The sequence below is a fragment of the Kogia breviceps genome, chromosome 2 (assembly GCF_026419965.1).
Source record: "Kogia breviceps isolate mKogBre1 chromosome 2, mKogBre1 haplotype 1, whole genome shotgun sequence".
Classification (NCBI taxonomy): Eukaryota; Metazoa; Chordata; class Mammalia; order Artiodactyla; family Physeteridae; genus Kogia; species Kogia breviceps.
In genome coordinates, this window is record NC_081311.1 from 137907981 (window position 1) to 137926657 (window position 18677).

Genomic DNA, 18677 nt, shown 5'->3' on the forward strand with positions numbered 1-18677 from the left:
GGACAAAATTTTTGCTGCTAAGTAATCCAAAGTGGATAATGCACAATTGTTAGATAATAAAATCTAACCATTCTATTTTATAAGGCGGCAAAGGTGAGTAAAATTAATCGGCTCACCCAAGACTCTTAGCGAGTTGGAGATAACAAAGGATTTTAAACCTGGGATCAGAGAAACTCTGAGTCTTAGACCTGAAATACAAGAACACAGCACCAACCAAAAAACATCTTAGCAACTGCCCGTTAAAACTAAAAGCAGAATTGCTTTGCCTCCCCTCGTGCTCTCACGTCAACCCTTACATAGGTTGTCATCGTAACTTCACAGCCCTGCTTGCTGCACTTCAATTCCAGAGATACTTATTGACTGACCAAGACACTGTGCTGGGTACTGGGGACATGGGGGATAATATGACACCATTCCTACACCCAAGGAGCTCACAGTCTGGTACAGAAAGCAAAAGTGTAAGGAAATAAACTACCAACGGTGCAACGTGCAACAAGGGAATTATGCCTGAGGTTCAAAAGCAGCAGGAATGAAGGACTGATGAACCGTCCAGGGTGCAGGGCTCGGGGTGTGGTATGAGGAAGCTCCACCGAAGAGGCGCTAGTGTTGGAAAGCTACAAGCTCAGGAAGAGGCCAAAACAGAGGGACCAGTATGTGCACCTTCATGGAGAACACACATGGGATTTCAGGAGTGTATTGGCAGGAAAGCAGAATCAGTAATTCTACAGGAGTGTGTCCAGGGTGAGGTGGCAAGTGGCTGAATGAAAGGCTGCAGATGCAGACGAGGCCCAAACACAGATCACAGGAGCTTTGTGCAGGCGGTCCTTATCCTGCAAGTGATATGGACCTTAATCTATCAGCGGCGGGAACTTGAACCTTACCCTGTAATTGACAAGAGGCCATTGACTGGTTTTAAACCAGGGAGAAGGAACAATCTTATTAGGGTTTTGACAAAATCAAAAAGTCATCTGCTAAGTTTTTATACTGGTTTTTCTGCAACCATAGACAAATTCCTTTCCATTCTTCATGGTTTATTTACTTTTAAAAGACACAGTATGCTAGTATTAGAGTGAGCTGTAAAGCTGAATAAAGACAAACCAACGTCAGTACCCTGTATGTTAACAGTGACACTCAGTGAATACCGGATGGGCAGACAGCCAGGGCCCCTCTCCTGGCACACACATGCTAGTTAAGTTTCCAAAAGTTAGCTGATGCACACAAGTTTTGGAAAAAGTTAGCAAATTTCCCAAAGGCAAAAATGAAGCACATAATGCACTTGAACACACAGGTCTCAAAAATCCAGCTGGATGTGAAATAAGGCCACTGATTCTGCCTATTCATTTCCAGTAACAGAAAACAATCAGTTCTCTACAAACTAAGTTGTACAAACACTATCTCTCACAATATTTTCAGAATGTATGTCATTATTTTTAAATTTCCAAAAATGGATCTCTAAGATCTGTAAAAGTTTAAAACATTCTCTTAAGCAGTTGGTACCTTTAAAAGATACCTCAACCTGACAATACAGACATTCGTCCTAAATTGGGCCGCCAGGATTAGCAAATCACAATTTCCAGAGTGGATCCTTTCTGCTTTAAGTCAAGTGCCACCAGAAAGAGGCCACTTACCCAGAATATATGCATTTTTAAATTCAATTCACCAACTGAAAGTGATTTATGATGCTTTTTCCCCTTGCTCTTTCCTCTCTCTCCCCTCTGCCTAATTCGCCCCCAGCACAAACACCAGTCAAGTTCCTTACAGCAGACATAGAGCAAAAGGAAGACATCCACAGCTGCAAGGGTTTTTTCAGATGAGGAAGCAATTCCTGTCCACAGAGACTGAGAGTAAATGAACTATTCTGATAGCGCCCCCTAGTGACCAAAAGCACGTTATGAACTCTGCACGCTAAACTGATGAAAAGCAATGCATTTAAAATTTTAAAAAGAGCAAACACATAAACGAGCTTACCCTCTGGGAACACCTGTCCAGTTAAGCCAATAACGTTAACGTCTGGCCAACTGTTCTCTCAGCTCTAAAATAGGAAAACTAACATCTCCAACCACCGTAGTCCTCTCCCCTGTGAGCATATGAGTTCCTCAATAAGATATAGTCCCAAGTACATACAGCTGTTTTTAAACAAGAGGAAGCGGAAAAGAAACACAAAGCAATAAGAGGACACGCACCCTCGGGCCTACTTGGATCATCAGGAGCATTTCTGATAAACCCATAACATACATGGTGACAGGTACAGAGTTCTGTTCACTTCTCCTTCACTTCTCTCCTTCCCTATTTTACTGGCTCTGAGGAGGACTGCAGGGACAGTGAACCTTCTGGAACTTTCTGCCACTACCCAGAATGATATTAGTTTGACCACAAAATACTGGAAGCTCTCAAATCACATTTCAACACTGAGATTTTTCTTTCTGACATCAACTATGTAAAACATAAATGTTAGGTTACTGTGATCGGTTAACAGAAAGTGTAATTTAAAATGAAATTGGTAATAACATCACCCTTCAACCTCCTGCCCAGTTAAACAAACACAAACATACACACACACCCCCCCAACTGAGGTGCCTAGTACTCGGTGCTGGTACCTAGCAGTTCGGTAGGGGCCTAACTTACTCTTGACGCTTCTACTCCAACCGAACCTAAGACCTTCAACCAAGCTGGAAACTTTTGCTCAGCTCCCGGGCCACAACCACAGAGAATTAAAAGCCATCGCTGCCCTCTACTGGGCAGACTTGGAACAAAACTAAAAATCCACCCATCAAGCATTTGAAATCACCTAATTTCTTCTCTGGTTTCTTGATCATGTATAACCTTCAATATCTTATAAATTAATTATAAGATTCCAGGAGGGGAAAAAAAGAGCAAGTTTTCAAAAATTCAGTCATTTTCCCTCTTTATCAATTAAAAGGAAGAGACTGAATGATAGCAAACTGGGAGGTTGGCTTCGGATTCAGACACTACATGACAGTATGACCTTGGTCGGGGCCCAACCACCCTAGGTCTCAATTTTCAGGCCTGCAAATTGAAGGATCGCAAACCAGGAGACATTTATGATCCTGGTTGCTCTTTTCCATTCAGATTTCAAAATATTCATAGCTTTTTCTTTACCAGTCTTAATAATCTAACATATGATATCCTCTGTCCTATTACTTAGGACTTCATTGATTATTTTAAGTCTTCAGCAATGAAATAGATGTAAAGCAAGTGTTTTGCATGTGCATGAAGGCCCACGATAAGTATCAGTTTCCCTCTCTCCCCTCCCCAGGTTCCCCCATTGACCAGCTCCATGACCCTTTCCATTCCTGTAGTACATATTCTATGCCCATATCCTAAAGTATTTATTCTCTGCTACTCTTTCAATTTTCCAGGTGTTGTGATGCTTGCACTGTGTTCCCCACAGAAAGATGAGTTTCACTGGCTGGACTGTGTCCTTTTATCTGTCTGCACCTCAGTGTCCACTACTGGTAGCAGTGGTTGTAATGGAAGCAGCTGTTACAGCAGCAGCAGAAACAGGAACAGCAGCAGTTGGTGCCCCCAGCAGCAGCAGCAGTGAAACAGGTTACAAAAACAATACTGTGGCTTCTCTGGTGACGCAGTGGTTAAGAATCCACCTGCCAATGCAGGGGACATGGGTTCGAGCCCTGGTCCAGGAAGATCCCACATGCCGTGGAGCAACTAAGCCCGTGCGCCACAACTACTGAGCCTGAGCTCTAGAGCCTGTGAGCCACAACTACTGAGCTCGTGTGCTGCAACTACTGAAGCCTGTGCACCTAGAGCCCATGCTGCACAACAAGAGAAGCCACCGCAATGAGAAGCCTGCACACCGCAACGAAGAGTAGCCCCCGCTCGCCGCAACTAGAGAGAGCCCGCACAGCAACGAAGACCCAACACAGCCAAAAATAAATAAACAAACAAACAAATAAACAAATATTTTTTTAAAATAATAATACCTGCCCTACCTGTCTTGGAGCACATTTGTTTAAAATAAATAAGGAAGCATATACAAAAGCAATCTAAAAGCTGTAAAAGGATAACAGCTCTGTGTGCGTTTAATTCTTACTATTCTTAGGCTCTTTACAAACACACATCCTGCACTTCCCCCAGTAGAGGGGACTGCTACAGAGAGGGAACGCCCTGGCCCTTGCCCACTGTCAGTACTTTGATAGGGCAGAGAAGAACACGCGAAGACAGGTGAATAGGCAATGGTGATGAAATAACGACCGTCATTCTTTCCTTCTTTCTGTGGGCTTCCATTGGCTCTTACTCCATTCCACCCAAAGCAACAGCAATAGAGAAACACCCACATCACCCATCCCCATCTGCCCACTACCAGGCCTCTTTCCTCTCTCCCTGTTTCACTACATATTTCTAAAATGCCTGTCTCCTATACCTGCAAAAATTATTCTCCTTATTTACATGATAGTCACGGCATCCACTGTTGGACTGAGCACCCGCTATGAGTCGCACACAGCACCAGACTCCCTGGGCAGATCATCTCTCACCCCCAGGGCAGCACAACGTCCGTGTCCTTGGCTCCCTTCCACAGATCAGGATCAGAAAGATTAGGCAGCTCACCCAACAAAGGACACAGATCCAACTGTTTCTGCTTCCAGACCCGGTGCAGCGCCTGGAGCAGCACCATTGCCACCTCCCACCTTAATCTGAATGTCACATGCTAGCAAAGGGTTCCTTGTCTGCAAGATTGCTCAGAAATCATAGAGAAATCCTATCATTAACATCCTATGAATGCACAACCATAATGACACCAAGCAGATATGTTTCCTTGAAAAAAGACTAATGACCACTTTACTTTTTAATGTTTAATATAAAGAAGGAAAGTAATATTAATGAATTCTTCCTATTAAGAGGTAATTGTGTTTACAGTGAAGAAGCTGGCAGATACCTCCTTACACATGTGGCAACATCACCAGTAAAGGACTAAATCAACATCATAGATCTCTCAACATGATATGCCAAGAGGAATGTGGAATCACTTCCTAGATATCCCTGTCAAAAATGCATACACTGAATCTAATCGTGAAGAAATATCAGACAAACCCAAACTGAGGGACAGTCTATAAAATAACTGTCCTGTACTCTTCAAAAGTGTCACAGTTGTAAAAGGAAAAGAAAGACTATTCCAGATTAAAGGAGACTAAAGGAGACATAACAACTACATGATTCTGGATTGGATCCTGGACCAGGTAAATGACCAATGGCAAAATTGGCAAAATTGGTATGAGATCTGAAAATTAATCTTGTCACTGTTAGTTAATCTCCTGATTTGGACAATTATACTGTTATGTTAGAGAATGTCCTTGTTTTTAGAAGACACACACTGAAGTATATTTAAAGATAAAGGCCATCATGTCTATAGTTTTGAAACATTCCAAAAGAAAGAGTGAGAGAAAATATATACAGAAATGTTTGTACTATTTTGGTAACATTTTTGTAAGTCAAACTATTTCAAAACAAAAAGTAAAAACAGTAAAAGTTATCAATACATGTCAAGTATTAAATAAATGTGAATTGTAATATCCCTACCTACTGATTCCTAAGCACACACACAGGAGAATCAAAAGGGCTTCCCTGGTGGCGCAGTGGTTGAGAGTCCGCCTGCCGATGCAGGGGACACAGGTTCGTGCCCTGGTCTGGGAAGATCCCACGTGCCGCGGAGCGGCTGGGCCCGTGAGCCATGGCCGCTGAGCCTGCGCGTCTGGAGCCTGTGCTCCACAATGTGAGAGGCCACAACAGTGAGAGGCCCGCATACCGCAAAAAAAAAAAAAAAAAAAAAAAGGAACCAATAGCCTTGCGTCCTTAATATGAAAGCAATCTTAGAGACTGATAGAAGAAATTCTGGCACCCACAAATACCACCCTAGTTTTTCCAACTCACAATGGTTCTGCCCAAATGTAGCAGTGATACAAATACCCCTTTCCTTCTTCTGATAATCACTGTTTCTAACTTCTCAATTTCATAATTAAGAAAATTCAAACCAAAAATCCTCCAGTGACTCCACTTCCCATGAAAACACAGACAACCATAATAAAAAGATACACTGTGTATTACGTTTCCCCACCTCATCCTTTCTCTGGCCAATCCACATTTGGCTAAGCGGTTGGCATTTAGACCTCCCTTTGCCCCTGCCCTGCCCTGCATCGATGGGTTTTAGCCACAGAAAAGTACATGATATGAGTGTGATGACTCAAGGTTCATCTTGCTAACGTAAAACAGAGACATCAGCCAACTCTGACACTTAGATGTTCCTACAGAAAATGCACACAGCCTGAAGCATCTGCATTTGATTCTAACAGAATGACTTACACCTTTCTCCACCCAGTGATTCCAGTAGTGTAAATGGTGGAACACCTCGTGGTCAAGCTTTCAAACCTCAAAAGATGGCTGGAGATGGGCCGCTAAAAAGCCACATGAGGGCTTCCCTGGTGGCGCAGTGGTGAAGAACCCGCCTGCCAATGTAGCGGACACACGTTCGAGCCCTGGTCCGGGAAGATCCCACATGCCGCGGAGCAACTAAGCCCGTGCGTCACAACTACTGAGCCCGTGCTCTAGAGCCCACGAGCCACAACTACTGAAGCCAGCGCGCCTAGAGCCTGTGCTCCTCAACAAGAGAAGCCACCGCAATGAGAAGCCCGTGCACCGCAACAAAGAGTAGCCCCCGCTCACCGCAACTAGAGAAAGCCCGTGCACAGCAAGGAAGACCCAACACAGTCAAAAATTAAAAAAAAAAAAAAAAAAAAAAGCCACATGAGAAGGACTCATGGCTATGAAACCTTTTCTTCTCATGCACAAGGATAAGGGAAAAGTTGAGAAAAAGTTATACAGCTGAACTTCACCCTGTTCTCATGGGTCATTATTAGTACGCTCTCATTTAGAATTTACAGAGTGTGCTGAGGTCCAGAAACATCAAATCTCCCGTTACCCTTTATCACATTCCTGGGGTCAGACAGAATTTCTATTTCACAGACAGAAAAATCAAGGCAAAAGAAAACTAAGATGATCCCTAAACAACACTACCTTTTAGCAAAAGAACCCAGAATGGACCAAATATGCTGCCTTCAGGAGAAAAAAAAAAAAAACCCCACAAATATCCCTGATTTCTGCAATTAACACATCCAAATAAAAATCATTTTATGTCACTAAATTACCAGAGAAGCCACACTGGTCTGTTTCTATTTTTTAATATTTTGTTCCTGATTTAGAGGAGCCATTGTGGATGCAAACAAGGTCACATACCCACATGGAATTATGTGGCTCTCAACTAATGCTTCACATTCTGGGCAAACATGAATATGATAAACCTCTGTCTCTGTCGCACCAAAAGACCACGCTGATGGGCTCCACAGGACCTCCTGAGAGCAGCTACGATACCAGTCCTTCTCTCTCTTAAATATGAGAGTTATTCATGCTACTGAAAAATAGCTCTTAAGTTTTGATTACCATAAAGGAGGAGAAGCAGAGACTATGGTTTATGACAACAAATTTCAAATCAACATGGTTGCCTAAATACCCAGAGCTTGGTCAACAGGCCCAGCTGTCAGGTAAACACTGGTATATCAATGAACTGTCTGTTCCTGTTTTAAAAACAACAAACTGAGGTGACAAAAGTCAAGGGACCAACATCAACAGTTATCCTCTAAGGAACAAATCCCCACCAAAAAACTAGAGCACCATCAACTAGTGGGCACCATAGCAAACAGGAAGGGAGACAGCTGAGCAGATGCCAATAAAGACAAGTCCAAGGATGAATAACACAAATAACACTAAGGACTCCCCTGTATCAACTTTTAAATTAAATTTACTTAAACACTGTAAGGACCTAAGACAAGCAAAGACATAGCGCCACAAAGGTTTTTCAACGCACATGGCAATAACATAATATTTACTTCCTAGTGGCCAGTAAGCCTGAGTGAGGAGTTTCAAACAAGGAACAATATGGTTGCTTATCAACATCATGAGCCCAGGGGAATGAGGGCGGTCTGTCTATTATTAACAGGAAGCCTAGGAACAAGTATATGCCAAGCACTTGGGGGGTTCAAGTGAGTGACAAACAGAGTTTCAAATGATCTTTCCTTGGCCCACTGAAGCATGTGTTCATTGAGTCAGCAGACATTTTGTGGGCACTTACTATGTACAAGACACACACTGATTGATGCTGACCAGGACAGTATACCTGCCACAGAACCTACTGGCAAGGAGTAGAGTATAGCTGATAACCAAAGTGCACTTTAAAATGCGAATTGTGACAGGAAAACAGCCAACTTAATGAAGCTGGAGTGCCAGAATAGCATTATTCTGGGCCCCTGTCTTCTCTATTAAGATGTTCAAAGAACTAATTTATATTCTCCCTTTCCTCCTTTGTGTGACTCTCTGATGTGTGGCCATTTTCCATTTGAAGGGATGGATGACAAAACAAGCCCTGAGGGGCAAGTAAAAGGGCAGAAGACATGCTTGGAGAATCATATCTCTGGAAACTCTGGCTGCTTATTGTTTAAGGTACGTGCAAAATGGAATTTGGAATGCACAACACACTAATATGTAATAAATAATCTAAATTTAAAAAAAAAAAAACAAAGTGAGAGTCTGAACAGATTCCTCATTGATGGAATCTCAAAGGAAAGTATGGGTTATGTAGTAAGAACTACAGATGGTTCAAGTTTCGCTGGAGTTTAGAACACAGTTGACCCTTGAACAACACGGGTTTGGAGTGCACAAGTCCATTTACACATGGATTTTTTTCAATAGTAAATACTACAGTACAACACAACCCACAATTCATTGAATCCGCAGATACAGAGGAACCACACATACAGAGGGCCGACTATAAACTGTACTCTGATTTTTGACTGAGCAGACGGTTGGCAGGTTGTTCAAGGGTCAACTGCATGAGGTGGGAAGTTGAAATGGTGCCATTTAATTCAAGGCTAAGGGGCTTGGACTTTATTTGATAGGAACCTTTTTTTTTTTTTTCTTCCCCCATTTATTTCCTTTTGTTTTTGTTTAATTTTGGAAACCACTTTTGAGCCATTAGTGCCACGATTAGAAAGTTAATCTTGCACTTGTGTCTAAGGAGACTAGGGTGGGGGAGGAGAGTAGTTAGAAATCCACTGCAAATGTTCAATTAAAAACAGGAGGAGGGGCTTCCCTGGTGGCGCACTGGTTGAGAATCCGCCTGCCGATGCAGGAGACACGGGTTCGTGCCCTGGTCCGGGAAGATCCCACATGCCGCGGAGCAACTAAGCCTGTGAGCCATGGCCGCTAGGCCTGCGCGTCCGGAGCCTGTGCTCCGCAACGGGAGAGGCCACAACAGTGAGAGGCCCGCATACCGCAAAAAAAAAAAAAAAAAAAAAAAAAAAAACAGGAGGAGGGCTTCCCTGGTGGCGCAGTGGTTGAGAATCTGCCTGCTAATGCAGGGGACACGGGTTCGTGCCCCGGTCCGGGAGGATCCCACATGCCGCGGAGCAACTAGGCCCGTGAGCCACAACTACTGAACCTGTGCGTCTGGAGCCTGTGCTCCGCAACAAGAGAGGCCGCGATAGTGAGAGGCCCACGCACCGTGATGAAGAGTGGACCCCACTTGCCACAGCTAGAGAAAGCCCTCACACAGAAACGAAGACCCAACACAGCAAAAATAGATAAATTAATTAATAAAAATTTTAAAAAAGAAAACAGGAGGAAACATTACAAGCAACATTGCAGAGGGAAACGTGGAGAGGACTTGGAGCAGGTTTAGATGGGGAAGCCAAAGAAGGAGGCCTAAAAATCATCCCAGAGCTCTGAGGTCGGGTGGCTCAGAAAGCAGCAGACAGCACGGGGAGATGGGGTTTGGGAGGGAAAGACACACAGTTTGGAAACACTGCACAGGGGGCTGGAGGTGTGAGGCTGGAGCTCCGGGAAGGATTGCAGGCCTGGGAAAGTTCCTCCCGGGGATCCCGGGGAACAGCCACAGGATGAGATCAGAGGGAAACCAAAAACAATGTCCTTTGGGGACACATACTGTACAAATCAATGGCTTTCTAACAGCTTTCTTCAACCCTGGTTGGCGTTTTAGTTATCGGATCAAAAGGCCCCACTGCTAGACTCCGACACCCCAGAGAAGTGCTCCAGGCACCTCCTTCAGCCCTCTGGATGGAGCCCTCGCACTCCGTTGGGCACTTTGACTTTCTGTTGCCTCAAACTGAAGCTTCAGCTTCTCTGTGCTGCCCCTTGGGATGTGCCACGCTGATGGACCATCACTAAAGGTTCACTTTTCCCTCTGAGCTGTCCCAGAGGCCTACCGTGGCTCAGGGCTGAGCCGTCAGTGCAGCAATCCCCCATCCCTGGCCCAGGCCCACAGCCCGGGAACCAGCCCACTCCAGAGCATTCTGCGGGTCCAGAAGAGGGGCTCAATACCCACACAGAATGGGTCATTTCTTGAAGTCTAATTTAAAATCTATTTAAAGCAATTCTAAAGTATCAGCTAAATGTATTCCATACCCAATGTTTTCAAAAGGGCAACATCTAGAAGTTAACAGTCCAAGTTACCCACACCTAGGCATGATGAGATGCAATCTCTCATGCCTATTTCTTTGTCAATTTTATTTACAGAGCAGACTACTCAGATTCATATCACCTTTCCCTGTAACTATTAATTGTAAAAAGGAAAAAAAAAACAAAGAAGCTTTCTCTTTCTAAATCTGTTGATGTCAATATTTTAAATTATAAATATCTAATATAATTTTCAAATCAAACTAAACCAAACCAAACCAGAGGTTAAATTTTGTTAGGTTTCATACCATGATGAAATCTGTAATAACAAATAAATAAAACTCTGGGTAAAAACACATAAATAAATACACTCACACATACATACCATTTTAAAAAATCTAAATACTAGAATGGAAAGTTTTTCAGGTAATTATTAGTATAATTTAGTTCACACAGCGTAGACTACAAAAAAACCATGGGTCTTTTATGAGGAAAGAACCTATATCCCACAGATATTCAAAATAACCATTAAAAACAAAAGTTTTGTTTTCCATTTTGTCATTTCAAATGGATTTAAAATGACTGTTCCTCTTCAGTAAAATCCCGCCCCCGTCCCAAAAGATATTCAAAGATATTTTACCTCTCCAGTGTTTAAGCCTCAACACAAGCCCCTCCCCTCTGACCTTCCTTAAACAGGCCGATAAGTGGAAAAATGAAGTCATTTGAGCTTCACACCCCAACACATAGCAGCAGGCTGAGATAACCAAAAGGCAAAATTCAGTTATCTGAGTAATCGCTGATCAGATAACCTCTACATAACATATCCTGAGTATGTGGAAATCTTTTTTCCTGTTTTTCTATAGGCTCCATGTCCCTGGATGGGAAGCAGCTCCCACTGGGGGCAGGAGGGCTCCTGGCACTTACCTTTTTGGCTCTCTGGGCTATGTCTGGAGTTCTTGTAAGCAGCTTCTCAATCAGGTACTCTCTGTTCTGCAAAACAAATATTCCCAACAGTTTAACATCAAAGACAATACACTGAAATTCACAGTGATTTCAAAATAGCAGATTTACGTGGGTTTTTAAGCATGTTACCTTGGCTTTCTGGAAGAATTTGCATTTTAAAAGTTCTGCTGCTGTGGGCCTGAAAGATCAATAATAAATTAGAGTTGAAACAATGAATGACCACTCAATAAAGACACTGCCTTGACGAAACAACTTAATCCTAGAGTCTTTCTGGAAGACCAGTTTCAGGAATAGCAAAGCCACAGGCTAAATCAATCATAAGCTGGCACCAAATTAAATGGTGCCAATTTGCCAGTTCCTTCCAAACACCTGTACTGCAAAACTCCTGCTCTACATAAACTCCTGTAAGTTAAATATCTGGGGCATGATCAATCTTCCATCCTTCATCCTTACACTTCACTAAGTGAATTCAGTGTTTCTAAAAGGTGGCAGACTGACAAGTCTGTGAGCTAAATCCCTGTATTTATTAAGAAGCAGTACAAGCTGCGATATGACCCTATCGAAGAAACTGTGTCCACAGTGTCCTATGATTCCCCAAGGGCAGCAGAAAGTTTCGGCAAGGGGACCACGCAGCATGTGTACAAGCTCTGTCTGGCCACCGAGTAACCCGGGCTCAAGTGTCCACGGACTATTGTTTTACAGGGGAAGGTAATTAATAGAATGGTGATTAACAGAATGCAAATTCATTTCAAAGCAGTATGGGATTGGTCACAGTATGGGATTGTTTCTTCATGGTGTCATTTAACTTGTTTCTCTGTCCTGTATTTCCCATAAAATGCAAGTTGGGTCTGAAGGCTTGGCTGGGTTGACACAAGCATTTGGGGGAAGAACACGTCATAGATGACACACATGTTACTGCAGCATGTGGGAGGCACATAATGATAGGTTATTTCAGCGGGAGGGATGCTAAGTTTAACCGCGTGGTCCCCGGGCCCAAGATCTCTCCATGGTAAAGGTTAAGTTTTCGCCACTGCAATTGGCAAGTATTCTGTTGGATACTACATTGCCACGATATGAATATCCTGTTCCGGAGAAACTTTCACCTGATGATTTTAGCATCTTTGCCTTAAATAATTATTTCATTGGAGGTGGCAGAACACTGATTTTCTACTTCTCTCATTCCTTCTACATTTAATAACTGGCACTCTTCCATAAAGAATAGCTTCCTTCATCAATAGTTCCTGGAGCCATGCAGGAAGAATCACATAAACCTAGAGGATAGGACAGTCAGCAAGACAACTGGTCTGATCTCTTCAAAAAGTCGGTGTCACAGAAGAAAAGGGGAGACGTGAGGGGACTGTTCTAGATTAAAACAGACTTAAAGCTACATAGAACCAAATGCAACACATGCCCCTCTCCTGAGTCCTGATTTGAACGGGATGGGGAGAGGCTGCAAGAGACATTTAGAAATAGAGATAGGTGAGTGTGCTAGGTGCAGGACAATTTTAGGAAATTACTGTTCATTTACTTAGTGTGGAAAAGCACTGCGGTTACGTAGGAACGTGTCTGTATTTGGAGGGAATGCAAGCTGAGGTATTCCGTCTGTTACTTATTTTCAAACTGTTCAGCAAATAAAATGTGGGTAAATAGGGACAGCAGATATGGGAAATGTGAATAATTCTTGAATCTCGGTGTTGGTGTAGAAGCAAACACTGTACAATTTTTGCACCTTTTCTGTATGTTTTAAATTTTTCATAGTAAAAAACTGGGAGGGAGGAGGGAAGCATGAATGAATACCATTAGGTCTCCTCTCAGGCAGCGACTGCCAAAGGGACCAAGACTATTGTGTTAAGGAGATCCAAGTTTAAAGGGAGTCCTCACACTTGAAGAGATTGGAAACCAGTGCTTTGAACCAGGAAGCTCCACTAAAATGTTTCCAGGGACAAAACCCAAGCGTATAAAAGAATTAGGAAACATCATTAAGTGCAACTGTATACAAACTGTGTAAGTCTGCAGGGGCCATAAACTGTATTTCTGTGCAAAGAAATTTTCTCTTTCAATTGTTATTGCTCTTTTCCTCAATTTCAAGTGGAACACTGGTTAGGGGGAACCTAACAAAGAACCCCAAATCGCCATAGCCACTGCAACCAAGAGCCCCTAACTGCTAACCGCTTGGAGTAAACAAAGGTCTAAACGACGCATGGGCCATGCTTTACGTTTTGTGTTCCGTATCCCTCGGTAAGCTGGTTCAAATTCATGAATTTGTACCTTGGACCTTGTTTTTGGACTTTGTTTACCAGGCACTAGAACTAAAAAGGATAACTGAAGTGATTTAACTTTGGTTGTCTCTTTAATGTAGACTACTCTTAGTGATTACTGGCAAAGTTTTTGGCTTCCAGCTACTCCAAACTCATCATTTCATTCTCTCAGTAAATATATACTGAGCATCTGCTGTTTGTCAGGCATCATGTTAGGTGCTAGGCACAGTCTAATGACCATGACCGACATAAATACTACCCTCAGCAACTTACAATCTGGCAGATAAGAGTTAGAGTGTGCTGTCAGACTGTAAGAGGAAGGTCAGAACATTCAAACACATGAATTGTGTTTGGGGAAAGGAGAGGGCTACCGAGAAAACATATAAGAGGAACCATTACACAAGGGACGGACCATGTTTGGAACCTTACCACATGAAACAAAATTTTAAAAACCAAGAGGCATACAAAATAACTTAGATTTAACTTTTTAGAGCGAAAAGAAAAGAAACCTAAGAAAAATCAAGACGATGAAGGAACTCAAGGCCACTCTTTTGGTAGAAACCCTCATCCCCTCTGGTCAACGGCGTTACAACACAGCCTCGCGCTGAGTCCGTCTGCCACTTCTCTCTTCCTCATTCCAACCCATCACCCACACTGCTCCCTAGCTGGCTTCTAAACGAAAACAATTTCTTATCCCTCCTGATGGATTTCAGTGGCCTGACGCCCCGACTCCTCCAGCCCCATTTCCCATCACGCCCCACGTGAACTCTATCCCCCAGCTATGGTGATGGTCTCCGCCATCTCTTGCTCTGTCATGACAAAGCACACACTGCTTTTCTCGCTTTAGAATGTTTTGTGACCAACGGGCGCATCTTTGCGCGTCAGTCAGGAACCCATTTAAAAGCCATCCGTCTTCAGTGGTGTTTCTCCCAGGTCCTACACGTAGCGGAATTCATTGCTCCTACCTTGGTGCTCACACACCAATCCACCACACTTTGCAATAATCTGTTCCTGTAACTCCCTGCCTCCACCCCACTAGGTTATAATAAGCCTTTCCAAGAAAGGGACCACACGGTATTCATTTTTTATATCCCCAAAGCCTAACACACAGAGCACAAAACTGCTACAGCTCAGTTTTCATGCTATAATCAAATATGGGGTAAAAGTGATGCCACTAGACATTGGAGCCCCAAACCACAGCTTCTGGAGCCAGAGTTAGTCAGCACTCTAAGCATCTACTCCATATGGCAGAGAGCAGGAGAATGATGTAATGAAAATAAGACTCAGGCTAACGAAAAAGAAAAGGCGAGGGATGTGTCTGTGCACAGGAGGCACTGAGGAGGGGGGGCCACAGACAATCCCCTCTCTCTCCTCCGCACCCCACCTCCTCCCTCCTCATCCCAGGGTCAAGTGTAGGACCCATGTAGAGAGAAGGCTGGGAAATGCCAGGCATACCTGGAGACACACGGCTGGGAATACTTTCCCTTCCCCAGCAAGGTCATTTCTATAGTAACCAAAACTGTAAAGGGGAAAAACATGCTGCAGAGAAAACTCTTTCCTCTGGACTCCACCCTCAGCCCTCATCAACAGATACAGAAACACAATGACATGAGAAAGGAGATGTGGTTTAAGAAGCCACACTCCTTTTCTAACAGGCTTAATATTTATGTTAAATAATAGGTAATTTCTGCTCTATACAGAGAACTAAATAGCAGGTGTTGAATTTTGGGGTTGAATCCTACATGTGCCAAACTATCTCCATAAAAAGCATGGAAAAGTGGAAGTGGAAAGAATGAGGAAAATGAGGAAGGGAAGAAAGTGATTAGAAGGTGTGGGAAAAGCCAAGATGTGAGCGGCCCAACTGATTTTAGGGTTTTTGCGTGTTTTGTTTGTTTTAGTCTTATGCTATAGAAATTACTAGTGTAGGGTTAACGTGGAACCATCAGTGCTGCCTGCCTCTTAGCCGAGTACTACAGAACAAAGAATTCTGCAAGCACCATTCTGTCTTACATGTCCACTAACAATTATCAAGCAATACAACATAATGTAAACACAAACACCATTTTACAAGAAATGCTAAAATGCTATACCAGCGACCAAAATGATAACCCAGGCTTTGAATGATGATTCAATTTTAAATCCTTAAAAACAATGCAGAGGTCTGCAAGTACCAACATTCTCAGAAGGAAATCCCTTAAAGGATTCCAATACATATGGATGAACCGAAGTCCACTGAGACTTAAAATAATTTTCAAAGGATTCAGGATGAATATGATACAGCTTAAATAGAAATTAAAATGCAAATTTTTAGAACTAACAATACATTGACCTCTGGCAGGGCTGCATTTCTCACCCCACCCCTTCCCTCAGAAGAAATATTCCAAGTTTTATTTGTTTCCAGTGGATTTATCTATGCAACATCCACCCCTTTGTTGCTCCGAAAAAATGATAGTTACTTTTATAGTTGTCATCCATATGAAGTATAGAACCTTCAAGATTAAGGCTCATTTTTTTTTAAGAATTGCAAAATGTTCTGCTACGCAAATATAAGCAAATCTTTACCTATGCAAATGCAGGGCACAGACCTGGATGAGGCAAACAGCTCTGACACCCAGCTCTCAGGCAATAGGAAAGTTCCACGAGCTCTCAAGGTTGACAGAAAGCACAGCTCCTTCTCAGCTAGCCTGAGGGCTCCAGCATAGGAATGATTCTGTCCTGGTCACTGTTCCCCTGTGATATATGTTTTCATTCATTGCTAAAAAGGTACTCAGCAAGACCAGGATTCAGTACTAGTCAACTGCTTTTAGATTACAAGCAGAGGATCTATATGCTGGCAACAGAAATAAATACAATGAGCGAAACTCTTGCCTTCTCTCCTCAACCCACTCCAATCTGGTCTGGTTCCGAAACTCTTTTCAATGAGTCCAAATCATCCCCAAATTGCAAGCTCCCAATTGTTTGCAGGTGTTCAAGAAATACCACTGAGTACGAAATACAGACCAGTCACTGTGGACAAAAAGAGAGATAGAAAGATGAGAGGCACAGATTCTCCTTCTAAAAAAACTCAGAAACTCATGAGGAAATTGAATATGTAAGTCAATAAATGTACACAGTGTGATAAGTGCTACAAGAGACGTATCATCAACATACTGCAGGAAACTCGAGGTTGCAACAACTCTACTTGGTCAGGAAGAAAAGGCAAATAATGAATGGCAATCCCCATTTCCTGAATACTCAGGAATGCTCCGGCCGGCACTGTGTTCTCCCCTTTAAGGGCATCATCTCCATCCTCATTAGCAACCCTGTGACGTGGTGTTATTAGGCCCATTTTACAGACAAGGAAACTAAGTCATGCAGATGATGTAGGGCTAGGAATCGCACCCAGATTTATCTAACTTTGAGAACCTGGGGCCTTTGAACTAAGTATTGAAAGGCAGGTGGAAGGGGGACAGGAGAGGAGGAAAAAATCTTTGGACAATATAAACAAAGGCAGAGAAGATAAGAAGTACTCGCAGGTTTCTTTCAGACCTGCGCAGCAATTAAACGTTTACTTATTAATTCAGTCGTGAATACATATTTTTTAATTGCATCCTGTATAATAAATAATTCAACAATTATAATATTGCTTTTTCCCATTCTCACATTTCCTGAATCTTTTTTCCCCAAACTTCCAGCGTCGTGTCTTTTCATTACAAGAAAAAAATCACCTGGGAAGTCTGTGCACCAGTGACACTCTCTGTTTGTTATAGAGGAGAATTGCACAACAGTGAGAACAGATTACATTGCACAGAAAATATCTAATGGAAGTTCTTAACCTATTAATACTTTGTAAATCAATAATGTTACCGAGAGAATACTCTGAGGGAAAGATGTTGTGGGAATTTGAATAAATTCTGTATGGCTCTCTTCTAAAGCTTTTGTTGTTATTATTGTTGTTGTTTGGTGGGGTGGTGGGAACCTGAAATTGGAGCTCATATAATAAATAAAACCTGGAAAGACTTTCAAGATTATTGAGAAGGATGGCTTGTTAAATATAATGTATGACAGTCTAATCTAATTTATATTGACCAAACTATAAGTCTCCTAAGGAAATATATTTATCAGTTAGTACACTAACAGTTCTACCCTACAGAATCTTTTTTTGAAAGAGCTGGAATCGTGCGGCATTACACATCACCACCACTAGGTGGAGTCTCAACTATTTTGAGAATCACAAACAACCCAGTCCTTCTAAAGGGGAAAACGAGTTCTTCTCTCACTGGGCTTTAGAGGATCAAAGTCTGTCTCCTTGGTAATGCTAAAAACTTACGTTTGGAGATGACACCAAATACATGGGAAAGGCAAGCAAGTGTTGCACCCCTTTTCCAATAAATAATTTCAAGATGCTTAACAGCACAGAGTCTTTAGAACTTGGCTCCATGAGAAAGGTAACTAACTGATACAGAAAAGATTCAAGGCAAATTCAGTAAAATATAAAGGAATGAACAGAGTTGCTACAAAGAACTGGTAAAATAATGGAAACTATGTTTAGTCTAGAGAAGGGTAACCTGCTCAAACAGCAGATCACTGTGTGAAGGCAAAAGGCTTAAGTTTCATAAAGAACTTAAGGATAATGGAATCCTTCGAAAAGCAGGGTCCTTCCCTGAAAAAGAAAGCTCCAAAAGAGAAGCCAGTTTTTATGTTTTAGAACATAAGTATCAAGTTGGAGTCCTGGGTGGACGAGGGTAGCCAGTAACTTCTCAGCAGCCTCTCCAGGTGTGTAATCCAAGCTCACCTTACGTTAGGACAATGCAGCACACAGCCAAGCACTACAAAGGGACTCTACCCAGCCAAGGTTTCTGCTCAGTTCATGTCATTAACATTCTCCTTCAAGTGACAAAGGACACTGGGCTCTACTATCGCTACCCAGGATATTTCAAACTCACAGAAATGAAGAAGAAACAAAACTCAGAAAACAGA

The 18677-nt window shown here is 42.6% G+C and overlaps 1 protein-coding gene across 5 annotated transcripts in view; it reads right to left on the reverse strand.

Annotated features, from left to right (window-relative positions):
• STK39 (serine/threonine kinase 39) overlaps positions 1-18677 on the reverse strand; it is a 491161-nt gene that overhangs the window by 188146 nt on the left and 284338 nt on the right. For all 5 annotated transcript variants that reach the window (XM_067026251.1, XM_067026250.1, XM_067026249.1 and 2 more), the window contains 2 exons: positions 11590-11638; positions 11422-11487 (listed from right to left, as the gene is read on the reverse strand). In XM_067026251.1, coding sequence (XP_066882352.1) covers positions 11422-11487; positions 11590-11638 — 115 coding nt within the window. The remainder of the gene's footprint in view (positions 1-11421; positions 11488-11589; positions 11639-18677) is intronic.